The sequence below is a fragment of the Ursus americanus genome, chromosome 17, assembly GCF_024610735.1.
Source record: "Ursus americanus isolate L20-20 chromosome 17, mUrsAme1.1.p, whole genome shotgun sequence".
NCBI lineage: Eukaryota > Metazoa > Chordata > Mammalia > Carnivora > Ursidae > Ursus > Ursus americanus.
The window spans coordinates 56,129,172-56,141,969 of NC_142143.1; the positions used below are offsets into that span (position 1 = coordinate 56,129,172).

At 45.9% G+C, this 12,798-nt stretch overlaps 2 protein-coding genes across 2 annotated transcripts in view; both read left to right on the forward strand.

Moving 5' to 3' along the window:
- Window positions 1-2,262: 2,262 nt before the first annotated feature.
- On the forward strand, window positions 2,263-5,467 carry MIP (major intrinsic protein of lens fiber). Its single transcript, XM_045789958.2, has 4 exons — window positions 2,263-2,622; window positions 3,107-3,271; window positions 3,700-3,780; window positions 5,136-5,467. Exons 1-4 carry the CDS (start codon window positions 2,263-2,265, stop codon window positions 5,319-5,321), a joined length of 792 nt encoding a protein of 263 aa, XP_045645914.1. The 3' UTR covers window positions 5,322-5,467.
- Window positions 5,468-7,092: 1,625 nt separating this feature from the next.
- TIMELESS (timeless circadian regulator) overlaps window positions 7,093-12,798 on the forward strand; it is a 36,359-nt gene continuing 30,653 nt past the window's right edge. Inside the window, exon 1 of the mRNA XM_045789853.2 lies at window positions 7,093-7,189. The gene's annotated coding sequence lies outside the window, so the exon portion shown is untranslated. The remainder of the gene's footprint in view (window positions 7,190-12,798) is intronic.

A 12,798-nucleotide genomic window follows, 5' to 3' on the forward strand; every position in this document is an offset into this window, starting at 1 on the left:
TAAACTGAGATCAAAAGTCAGATGCTTAACTGACTGAGCCACCCAGCACCCCAGGTTCACTCATTTTGACTGCCGAATAATTTTCCATTGTGTGAACGTATGTGTATATACAGACAGAGACATATATCACTGTCTATACATCCATTCTCCTATCAGGGGGTGTTTGGGGTGCTTCAAGTTTTTAGCTATTGTGAACAGTGCTGCTCTCAACATTTTTGTACATGTCTCCTGGTGTAGGTAAAGAAAATTTTCTTTTGGGGGGTGCCTGGGTGGCTCAGTTGGTTAAGCATCTGACAGGGCATGGAGCCTGCTTGGGATTTTCTGTCTCTCTCTCCCTCCCTCGGCCCCGCTTCCCCCACTTCCCTTAAAAAAAAAAGAAGAAAGAAAAAAGTTTCTCTTGGGTATATAAATGAGAAGTGAAATTCCTGGGTCAGAAAGTATGTTTGTTCATCTTTATAAGATGGTGTTATATACTCTGTTCCAAAGTGATAATCCCAATTTATACTCCCACTAGCAGTCTTAACTAGTACTGTCACTTTGTATTCTCATCCACATCTGAACCAAAGTATCTGTTGCCAGAGTCTCTGCTCTTGACATCATGACGTACTACCCTCTGTCCTGTCCTGGGCTCCTTTCCCAGAAACAGCATGAACCCTACATACTCCTGGGGCCAACAGAGATGACCGGGAACTAGGAGCATCTCTGGGTGAGCTGCAACAAGGGTTACAGGGCCTAAAGTGAGGAGATTGGCGGGGCTTCTAAAACCCAAGAGATTCCAAGGATCTCTAATGGATTGTTCCTCTTCCATGAAATTGGGAGCTCCAGTCTCCTTGGGTGCCCTCTGACCTGTTCTCAGCAATTTCCTACATGTGGGTGGGTTAGATGGGCTCTCCGCCTTTGCTGTAACTGTTCCTGTCCATCCCTAAGGTGGATGTTGGAGGAAGCGAGGAGCACAGACCCTAATCAGTATTCCTCCTCTCTCCCCACAGGTGTATTGGATGGGACCCATGCTGGGGACCAATACTGCAGAACTCTTCTTTAAATTTTTGTTCTCCTCTGGTGCTTCATGGGAAAAGCTTGTGGCCTGTATGGCTTGCCATGGTGTAGAGATGGTAGACCTACCAGTGTGTCTCATTCTGCCTTCTCTACCACCGCAGAGCCCCCACCTCTAGGCCCCAAGGCCCTCTTCAAGCCTGAGCACAACTGAACCTCTTTCCCCAGGCTCTCCTACCCCATTTTGTCCTCTTCTCTCTCCTTGACCAGCCTGCTTCTCCAGACACCCCTATTCCCAGACTTTTCCTTAGGGGTCAAGATTTAAGGCCCCAGGGTCCTGATTAGGACCATATTAGGAGGCATTAGACCCTCCCATTGCTCCATAGCCATGACTCAGTTTCTTTCTTTTCAGTACTTCCTGCTAGGACTGTGTGAGTTAGGAAAGATGAAGTATAAACTGATTCTGAAATTTAGCTACTAAGCCCTTTCCTCCTCCCCAGTCCCCCACCTCCACCCCCACCCTATCCATGGAAGATAGGTTCTTCTTCCTATCTTTGTAGTTTACAAGGCCAGGCTGAGGGTTTGGAAAGGGAGGTGCTGGCATGGATGGGGGTAGGGAACCTGGGCTTGGAGAAAACCAGACACAGCAGAACTATTCTGTCCCAGAGCTGCAGGGTCCACAGATTCCAGACCAAACCAACCAATGGGAAAAGGCCCTCTAATCCCAGAGAACTAAAGAATTCTCTTCAGTTATCCAACTTCCCTGCTGGACCCCACTCCTGACCCCCACCCCCACCCTTCCCCCTGGCCGACTGAGAGGAGCCTGAAGGCCCCCAGGAGCACAGTCTCATACCCTGTGAAGTGAACTCAGTTTGACTGAACTTCCAAGCAGAGTTGAGGGATGTTCTAATATAGAAGTCAATCAGGACCACGAACCCCAACTTTGACACAAAGAGAAAAACAACTTTTACAGTCCTCCTGTTCTTGGTCCTTTCCTCTCAGAGTCTCTCCAGCCCTGACTCTACCCCCACCCTAACACCCATGGCTCTGCTTCTCTCCCAGTGGAAGAGGGAGGGGAAAATCCAGCAGCTTTATCAGATGCATTAGAGTGGGCCCAGCCCTCTGCAGCTGTGAAGGGGTTAAGAGGCTGGGCCAGCCACTTCAGCCTGCCCCTCCCAGGGATTAAGAGTCCTCTATAAAGGGGACTGTCCACCCAGATCAGGCCAGGGGGGTATCAGGGACCCAGGCATTGTGCCCATCCCCCCTGCCATGTGGGAACTGCGGTCAGCCTCCTTCTGGAGGGCCATATTTGCTGAGTTCTTTGCCACCCTCTTCTATGTCTTTTTTGGACTGGGGGCCTCACTGCGTTGGACCCCTGGACCCCTGCATGTCCTGCAGGTGGCTCTGGCCTTTGGCCTGGCCCTGGCTACGCTGGTGCAGGCCGTGGGCCACATCAGCGGAGCCCATGTCAATCCTGCAGTCACTTTCGCCTTCCTTGTGGGTTCCCAGATGTCTCTGCTCCGTGCCTTCTGCTATATGGCAGCCCAACTCCTGGGAGCCGTGGCTGGAGCCGCCGTGCTGTATAGTGTCACCCCTCCTGCTGTCCGAGGAAACCTAGCACTTAATACGGTAATGGGCAGCTCAGTGGGATTGGGGGAACCTTGTACCCTGTCTCCCTGCCTGGTGGAGGCCTATCAGTTCCTCAGGGGTCTGGGACATTGTGTGTGTGTGTGTGTGTGTGTGTGTGTGCACACATGCGTGTGTGTCAACGGTAGTTTGGAGGAGTAAGGAAGGCATAAAGGCCTGGACTGACTCAAGAGACCAGAGTTCTGGTTTCAGCTTTCGTTCCAACTCCGTGCAGATTCTTGAGGAAACTTATTTTACCCGAGGGGGCCTCAGCTTCCTCACCTGCGTAAGTGGGTACAATTCTTTCTACCATGAAGGAGTATTATTAGGAGAAATTAGAAACGAATACAGTCACTACGAAGGGAGTTGTATTATCCTCCCTCTCCAGGGGACTGATGCCATATGGGTTTTGCTGTGTGGGAAGCCTTGAGGAGGTAACATGGTGGCCACCCTGATGAGCTGCCTCCTTTCTTCTTCCTTTGCCCAGCTGCACCCTGGGGTGAGTGTGGGCCAGGCCACCACGGTGGAGATCTTCCTGACGCTCCAGTTTGTGCTCTGCATCTTTGCCACATACGACGAGAGGCGGAATGGCCGCCTGGGATCTGTAGCCCTGGCTGTTGGTTTCTCCCTCACCCTGGGGCACCTCTTCGGGGTAAGCAGGAAAGCAAAGCAACTTCTTGTTTAAGGCTTCTAAGGCCCCTCAACCTTTCCCAATTTTGAAGTTTCTTTCTACCCAGCCCACTGTCAAACATGAACATAGCCCACCTCACTCTGTTTCAGTCGGCAAGAGGAATCAACGCTGTTCTATTCCTCTCTTCTGTGACCACTATACCTGGTCCTTGTTGACCCCAAGGTGGAAATGTATGCATCATGGGTAGATGTGGGCTTTGTCTATGGATCCATAGTCTGAGCCCAGATAAAGTGCCTTTACTCCACTGTGGAACCCCCATGCAGTTTGTCTTTCCCTACTTGCTGCTGGCTTGGGGCAAGTTGCCAGCCCTTAGGGGCATGTGGGTTGTAGGAGAAGACGTTGGGGTGGAGTAGGGGAAAGTGTCTCAGTTATGACTGTGTCTTTTGCAGATGTATTACACTGGTGCAGGCATGAACCCTGCCCGCTCCTTTGCTCCTGCCATTCTCACCAGAAACTTCACAAACCACTGGGTGAGTGAGGGGAGAGGGGCAAGATCCTGACGCCCTCCTGTATGGGTGTGGGCTGCAGGGTCCATGTTTGGTTCCTGCTTTTCCATCTGGATGTGTTAACTGCTTTACTAGCACTCAGCTAAAGGGGCTGTCACAGAGTTTGGCATGCCTGTGTGAGCAGGATTCATTATTCTGCTAGGAAGAGAGGTTCTTGCTCATATTGTTCCTTCACCGGTTGGTCAGGTATTTTTACTAAGTATCCACAGGATTCTAAAGCTAGCACTATGAGGACAGACAACTGAACAGGAAGTCAAATACTTCTACTCTCAGAGCTCAGGATGTGTATGAGTACAGATGGGCCTGTGTGCCTCTTCCCAGTTCTAGCACATTATTGGCCTTGGGTGTGACCATGGCAAATGACTGTCATTCTGCGCCCCAGTTTCCTTACCATAAAATGGGGTGTTAGGAGAAATCAGTGTGAAAATTATATGTGTGAAATATTTAGCACAGAATCTGGTATGGACTAAGACCTCAATAAAAATTGGCTATGTTTGTGTTGTTTGGCTATATGCCAGCCAAACATCCAGAATTAATTTTAAAAAATGTTTTTAAAGGTATATTTCCATTTTCATGGCAGTGTTATTCACAATAGCCAAAAGGTGGAAGCAACCCAAGTGTCCCTCACAAGTGAGTGGATAAACACAATGTAGTCTATACATGCACTGGACTAGTATTCAGCCTTACAGAGAAGGACGTCCTGTCACGTGCTACAACATGGATGAACCTTGAGGACATTATGCTACATGAAATACCAGTCACAAAATGATAAATACTGTATAACTCCCCTTACATGAAGTATCTAGAGTAGTTAAATTCATTCAAACAGAGCAGAGGAGTACTTGATGGGGTATCAGGAGAGGGGGCAATGGGGAGCTGTTGTTTAATGGGCATAGAGATTCGGGTTTGCAAGATGAAGGAGTTCTGGAGATTGGTCGCACAACAATGTGATATACTTAATATTACTGAACTGTACACTTAGAATTGGTTAAGGTGGTAAATTTTATGTTATATGTTGTATCACAATTAAAATATTTTTTTTTCCAAAGCAATGTGCAAACTAGTGAAAACCGATAAGAAATAGAATATATATGTGGGATAAAGAACTAATTTGGTGAGTCAGAAAAAAATGGTAAGTTTTGAGGCACAGGAAGTCGAGCAGTTTAGAATTTAAAAACAAACACTGGTTTCTGCTTAAATAGCGCCCAGTTGTATGTGCCAAGTACAGATGTCTGTTTTCCACCCATAGGTTTGGAAAAAGAGAAGCCTTGCTCTTGATCCCTTCCCTGAGTCTGATTATTCCTCTCCTTTTCCTACAGGTATACTGGGTGGGCCCAATCATTGGAGGAGGACTAGGCAGTCTCCTCTACGACTTTCTCCTCTTCCCCCGGCTCAAGAGTGTTTCTGAGAGACTCTCTATTCTCAAGGGTGCCAGGTCCAGTGACTCCAATGGACAACCAGAGGGCACTGGGGAGCCTGTTGAACTGAAGACCCAGGCCCTGTGAAAGCTCCAGTTGGCTAGAGGGAGTAGGAAGCTTCTGGGTTTACTTGGAGGGGCTGAGACAGCCCCTGGATGAAGAAAGAGACTGGGCGAGGGACATGTACTTCTTTATTTTTTAATTTATGTGTGTGTTGTGTGTGTGTGTGTGTGGTTTTTTTTTTTTTTTTTTTTTTTTTTTTTTTTGCTTTTTGCCGTGTGAAATCTTTCAAGTTGCATTCATGAGCTGGTTTGTGCAAACTTCCCTCTCTCCCCATCCCACCTCTCTTCGCCACTGTGTGTGCATGATTGTGTGTATGAATGGTATGAATGTGAGTGAACGTGGCTGTGTCTGAGTTTTGGGGCACAGCAGGAGAGGTAGGGAAGGGAAAAAGATGTCACCCTATACCTTCCTCTCCCAATCCAGTGTGGTGAGCACAGGGAACCAAGACATTTAAGCTTCTGGCCTTTACCCTGCTGCCAGTCAAGTTTATTATGGCCCTAGGTTTATTAGGGAGCAGGGAAGCAGGGAGTACTCCTCACAGGAGGCAGATGGAGACAAGGCATTCCAAGGGTTGGGAGAAGGGGCTGGGGGCAGGGAGAGAGAAAATGGAGGTATGAGCCCCAGATCAGGCTTCAATTGTACCAAAAAGTTTTGGGGAAGTTAATGGGAGAGTGTAGCCTACTTATCTCAGGGATGCTTGCCCCAGGGACTTGGATGGGGAAGTAGCTCTGAGAAAAGTGAACACTGGGGTTTGAACTGTTCTGTAAAGCCACATAAACTTGTCTACATCCACCAGCTGGGTTTTGTGTTCATTCTAGTATGATGGATCTCTTTGGAGGCCCTGGGCCAGTGAGCTCCCAACCTAAACAAGGGGTAGGGTGAGCCTAGAATCTAGAAAATTGAAGTAGTTTAGCGGTTCTGCCAGGTTCTGCCAGACATCCCTAGAGGGGCCTCCGGTACTTAAGCCAAAGAAGAGTTCCCTAAGGTCAAAACAGGAAACGTGATGCCTGGAGCAAATGCAGAGGTAAGGATGGGGGGCCGTAGGAGGGAGAGGCTTTGACCCTCAGAGTTTTAATTTAGCTAGACAGATCAAAACACCCTTCAAATGGTATCTTTCTGCTTTTACCCCTAGTTTTATAGTCTTCTTTATTTTCCTTTTTTGTGTGCGTCTTTTCACTTTTCTCTCATGTATCCTTTCATCTTCAGCAAATCTCTTATTAACTCTCTTCATATCCCAGAAATTGATTCCTTCTATTCAAATGCTTAATAATTCCGGAGGTAATTATTCGTCTGAGCCCTATCTTCTTTTGTCGTCGGCAAAATACACTCATCTCAGCAGAGTCCAGAGGAGATCCTCAACTTACCAGCGAATATTTATTGTTGTTCTCTTCCTTTTAGGAGCCTGCACGCTTCGCAAGCTTTAAACCAATATCTCTAGCATGAAAAGACACCCCTCCCGCAAAAAATCACCCTAGCCCGTAGCTCAACTCTTCACTTCCTCCCAAATAAAGCCTAATTTTTCTAACTAACCATGGAGACTTTGGAATAATCCACTTGACTAGGAGAAGGGGAAGAATGTTTGTAAATTTACCTCTAATCGGACTTTGATCCCTATTATCTTAAGTCAGCAGAAAATTCATAGCGCTGTGGTGCTTAGTTCATCATAGGGGATCGACTCAGATAAAACGGTGTTTGTACTCTCTTCCCTTTTCCTTACTTCATCACCAGCACCACCCTCTCGCTTGGGGTTACATGGACCAGCCCAGCTCGCCCCGCCCCACTTCCCACGCAGGCGGGGACTGGTCCCGCCGGGTCGGGTGGCGGGAAAAGCTGCGGCCCGGGGCCTGAGGGCCGCTGGCTCCGCGGGGATCCTGAGGACCGGCGGGGAGCGGGTGAGTGTGTGGGAGAGAGGGCTCTAGCGGACAGCGTTATTTCCGAGCCGCGGGGGCACTCTTGAGAGGTGCCCAGTTCAGTTTGCCGCCACCGGCTTTCAAGTCAGAGGGCGGGGCTTGCGCGTTTGCTGCGCACGCGCGGTTCTCCACCCCGAGTCCCAAGTAGGTGCCGCTGCGTTCCGGATTCGCCTGGGTCTCTCCTTCGGTAGTCCCCGCGCTCGTATCTCCCCCGGGTCCTCGCGCAGGGGTGGGGCTGTGATGGGAAGTGGCTTGGAACCCTTAGGTAGAACAGACGGTTCCGGGGCATTTCCACTTTAGAACTTTCCATCCAGTTCAGACAAGAAGAAACAAGTGCCGCTTGGTGGCCAGCAGGAGTCGGAATTCGGAATTCGCTTGACTCAAATTTTGGGTTTTTATAGAACGGATTTCTCATTCCCTTCCCTCCTTTCTCTCGGGTGTCAGACTTAAGGAGGATACAGCTCTTGCTTGGGTTTGTTAGCTGGACTGTCAGCTACTAATTAAGCTCCTTCCCTTGAGTCTCAGTTCTTTACTTTGCCCTTCGTGCTGCCCACAAGTTACCTTTTTAAAAAGTCAACCTGGTCATTTCAGATTAAATTTAAAACTCCTCTTTGGCCACCCACAGTCAGGCTTAAATCCTCAGGTGGCGTCCATGGCCCTTCACACTCTGATCCTCTCAGCCTCATTTTCTAAAGCTCCCTAACATTTGTCCCGTGTCACGCAGTCGATTCCCAGCTACATGGAAGGGGTGTATCTACATTGTGCTCTTTTATGCTTTGCTGTTCCCTCTACTTGAAGTTCTGGCCACTTCTCTGCCAAATGAACTTCTCTTTCAGGACTGAGCTTACTTGTCCCTCTGAAAACCTCTATTTCCAGCCCCCCACCTCCCTGGCCAAAGTAGTCACTTCTTCCTTTGTGTTCTTGAAGTATTGTACCTCCCTCTATTATCAGTGTCACTGATAACAGTCCTGTAAAAAAGTTCCTAAGCTCCTAACAGGTACTCTGCACTTTGCTCGGTGACAAGTGGACAGAGATGAATAGGACGGAGCTCCTGACCTTAAAGAACCCACAGTCTGGATGGAAAAACACATATGAATGAGTCCTCTGCAGTTACTGGGTGACAAAGAAGTCTGCCCTGGCTTCCTAACTCCTCTCACTTTGTACTCTCTTAATTAAGCTTATTTACTGCCACAGTTTCACACACGTTCTTGGATTCTGATGCCTCCAAATCTCCAGCTCCAACCTTTCCTCCCTTAATTTCAGAACTTGTCTGCTTCAGTTCCAGTTTAGAAACCATTTATTGATGATTCACATTGTGCTGGTCGCAATGATTCCTGATCTCAAGGAGTTTATAATTTAGAGCGGTTAACAGGGGATTAAGTTAGAATCACCAGGTGAGCATTTTCAAAACACTCTCCTCCAGGCCCCACCCCTGTAAGTCCGGATTCTGTAACTAGACTCTGAAAATTCAAAAATGAATAAGAAATACTTTACATCCTCAGGGAATCTAAGGCTAAGGGAGGGAGACAGACATTTTCAAACAATCTGTTTAAATACGACGCATAACATGACCTGTAGATGCCATGATGGAAGTATATTTACAGCACTAAGTAGACACAAAGGGAAGAGAGGTCACTTCTGTATGGAATAGTAGGAAGGAAGTACCGTTTGGGCAGAGCCTTCAAAGATGAAAGGATCGACTCTAGGGCATTTGGGACAGAAGAGTAACTTGAGAGAGCAGCTTAAAGGTAACCAGCAGGGAGATTATGAAGAACCTTGTATTGTAAGCATGTGAAGCTGCTGAAACTTTAGTTTTGTAGCGCATGCTGTGGCAAGTCATTCAAACAGTGCTAAAGTGAAAGGTAAATATTTCCTCCTATTGTAGTCCCCTCCCCTCGTCTCCCAAGAGACTATCACCATGAAGTGTCTTTTGTATCCGTTGAAGGGTTTTAAGCAGGGTAGTTATGTGGCCAAATCTAGTAACCATTTTGTGAATAGATTTAAGGGAATAAGACTGGAAGCAGAGAAGGAGGTTAGGAAGAGGATGAGTAACCTAAGCTGGAGATATTCAGGTCTGAACGAAAGCAGTAGCAATGGGGATTTATTGGGGTTGGATAGGAGAGCTTAAAGAGGTAGAATTAGCCTGAGTCAATGACGTGAGGTATCTAGGATGACGCCTAGCTTTCCTATGTGAATGACTAAGTAGATAGTGTCAGTCCCTAAAGAGATCCAAAATAGAAGTAGAGACAGATTTAGGGGGAAGATACTCCATTTTGCACATGTTTAATGTGAGGTATCAGTGAGACATAAAATGGAGAATGCTATTCGTTAGTGAAATGTGAGATTGACACCATGAGAGCTCAGTATGGCAAGAATACAGATTTGCTGGCTAATAACTCGGAGATAGTAGTTGAAGACGTGGGAATGGATGAGTTTGCCCAAGGAGGCTGTGTAGAATAACAGGAAGACAACCGAAGACGAAAGCCTATGAACATCTGTGCTTGAGAAGGAGAAGCCAATATGGCATCAAGGAAAGGTTTTGTTTTTTGTTGGATATTTTCCTCCCTGAGATGGAAGAGCTTTGAGCAACTTATTTGGGCCAATATAAAGAGAAGACTGGAAACAAATGAGAAATGAGGAACAACTGGGGCACCTGGCTGGCTCAGTCAGTAGAGAATGTGACTCTTGATCACAGGGTGGTGAGTTTGAGTCCCACGTTGGATGTAAAGATTACTTTAAAAAAATAAAATCTTAAAAAAAAGAATGAGGAACAACCAACTAAGGGACAGGAAGTGATTGACAAATCACAAATGGAGGGCTTAGATTAGAAGCAGAAAAGTCTGGGTGGGCATTTGAAATATGTACGTTTTTAGGCTTGGGTGGAGAAAGTTCAAAGAGTTCTTCCTTGTCTGATGACGGACCTCAGTTGTTCCTCAGAAGAAGGGGCAGAGACACCAGCTGAGAGGTCTGGTAAGCAATGGAGAAGAGGGGCTTGAGGATAACCGTGAAAGCTAAGAAACAGTTGTTCCTTGGGAAAGAGAAGAGGAAGTGGACCAGGAACACTAAAAAAGATTGGCTGGGCCAGGCTGAGGGCCCTGCTCAGGTTGGAGACTACCCAGTAGCTGTGTATCATCCTGCAGGGTTTGGTTTTCTTCAGCAAATCTGAGTCAAGATTTAAGTTCAAAAGTCTAGAAAGTGGATGATCCGAGGTTGGGATCTTTTGCAGGGTTGAATGCAATGAAAGGAAAAAGATTGACACCTCACAAAGAGTGATATGTAGTGATACGATAGCGGGTTACATGATACCGCCTGTGTGACCCCCAATTTGATCATTTTGTTTTTCAGCTCAAAAATCTTCAGTGACTTCTTGGTTTTCCTTTAAATCCTTGAATTGTTAGACAAAGACAAGGTTGTTGCATAAAGTCAGTTCCAGCCCCTCCTTTCTACTGCTGTCCTGTTAGTTTCAGCTGCTTTTGCTCTGGCAGTTTCCTGCCTAAACGCCCCACCTCCTCCCGGCTACCTGAACACTATGGAGCCTTCGAAGGCCGCGATCTAGTCACACTTCCTCTGACCAATCCTCCTTGACCACTTTCACCTGGAAAGAGCCCTAGTTTGTCAGAATATTTGTTTCAATATCACTTACTTAGAGCTTATACTGACTTGTCTTTCACATTATTTCTTTTATATTGGGCAGGCTTTATTTCTGCAACTGTATTTCTTAAGTTTCGTTAGCACCTGCGCAACATTTCTTTTTTGGCTTTGGGGGCTCATCGTAAGCATTTAGTGACTGATTATAGAGTCCAATAGGCAGAGAGGAAATTAAGATTTTGAGAGTTCTTTCTTGGTGCTTAGCATTCAGTAAAGTGTCTGGTATCAGTGCTTTTCAAACTGTCTTGGTAAAGGACCAGGTAGGTTTTTTTTCCCCGAAGGTGTTACAAATCAGTACTTTTCTTTTCTTTTTTTTTTTTTTTTTTAAGATTTTATTTATTTATTCGACAGAGAGAGAGACAGCCAGCGAGAGAGGGAACACAAGCAGGGGGAGTGGGAGAGGAAGAAGCAGGCTCATAGCGGAGGAGCCTGATGTGGGGCTCGATCCCATAACGCCGGGATCACGCCCTGAGCCGAAGGCAGACGCCCAACCGCTGTGCCACCCAGGCGCCCCACAAATCAGTACTTTTCTTTCTTTCTTTCTTTCTCCACCCCCCACCCCACGTTTACTGAGTTATAATTGACATATGAAGTACTTTTCTAAAAACACTTCTGTAAAACACTGAAACTATTTAATTACTAATGATAATTCAAATAGTACTAAAGTGAAAGATAAGGGAGATAAATGTTTCTCCTACCCTAGACCCCCCCCCATTCTCCCCAGAGACAATCATTATGAAGTTTCTTATGTGTCCATTAAAGTGTTTTAGGTAGGGTGGTTATATGATCAAATCTGGTAACCATATTATGGATAGACTTAAGAGAACTAAGGCAGGGAAAGAGGTTAGGAAGCAGTTGAGTAATCTAAACTAAAGATACTCAGGACCTGAACTAAATTAAATTACTAGAAAAATAACATGGAAAAAAACCCATACAGAATATAGACTTTTAAAAATTATTAGATTTAGGGGGTGCCTGGGTGGCTGAGCGACTGACTCCTGGTTTCAGCTTGGGTTGTGATCTCCGGGCCCTGATCTCAGATTGAGCCCTGCTTTGGGCTCCACGCTCAGTGCAATGTCTGCTTAGGACTCTCCCTCTGCCTGTCCCTACTCACTCGCACGCTCTCTCTCTCTCAAATAAATAAATAACATCCTTTAAAAAATGATGAGAGTCAACAAACGTTAACCCTTACCTTGCTGTAAGATGTTCTAAATGCTTATGCTTCGCGTCTGTTCTGGATGTAGACTGATAGTTTGTGGAGCGGCAGTGGTCTGCTTACCATGCTTTGAGTACCACTGCTTTCCATGCATGATCTCATTTACGCTTCCCCATTTATCTTCTCAGTGTACTGACAAGGAAACTGAGTTTTAGGTTAAGCCACAAACTCAGGATCGCCAGTGTAGTACTGGACAGTACTGGAATCCAAATGCCAAATGTCATTCTGTTTATGCTAGTGATTCTCAAAGCTGGTTCTTAGAGTTGGTATGGGGCGGAGTTTTTTGTTTGGCTTTATTTTGTTTTCAAGAAGTGAGTTAATTTTCTATTTTCAATAACAAGTACATTTAATATTTTATCCTTTTTTTAAAATTTGGTTCTTGCATTTTGAGACCTACAAGTATTAATTTCAGAGGAATATTCCTTCATCTGAACCATTTAGTATTTAGTTGAGTGGGAAAAGTAACTAACATCCCTTTAAATGTCCAGGTCTGCTGGCTCTAAGATGTTTGACAAAGTTCCCATCTGTCTATGATAAACTGTGAAAGTAAAATATAATTAGTTTTTTCATAAATTATAGTTTATCAAATTTAATGACTGTATTTTATCCTGAGATTTTGTTCTTAGTGGGTTTTGTTTTTGTTTTTTATGTTTAAATAGAAAATAGAATATATAGTAATTGCATGGGATTTTTTCGTAACAGCTTTATTGAAATATAATTTACAGAC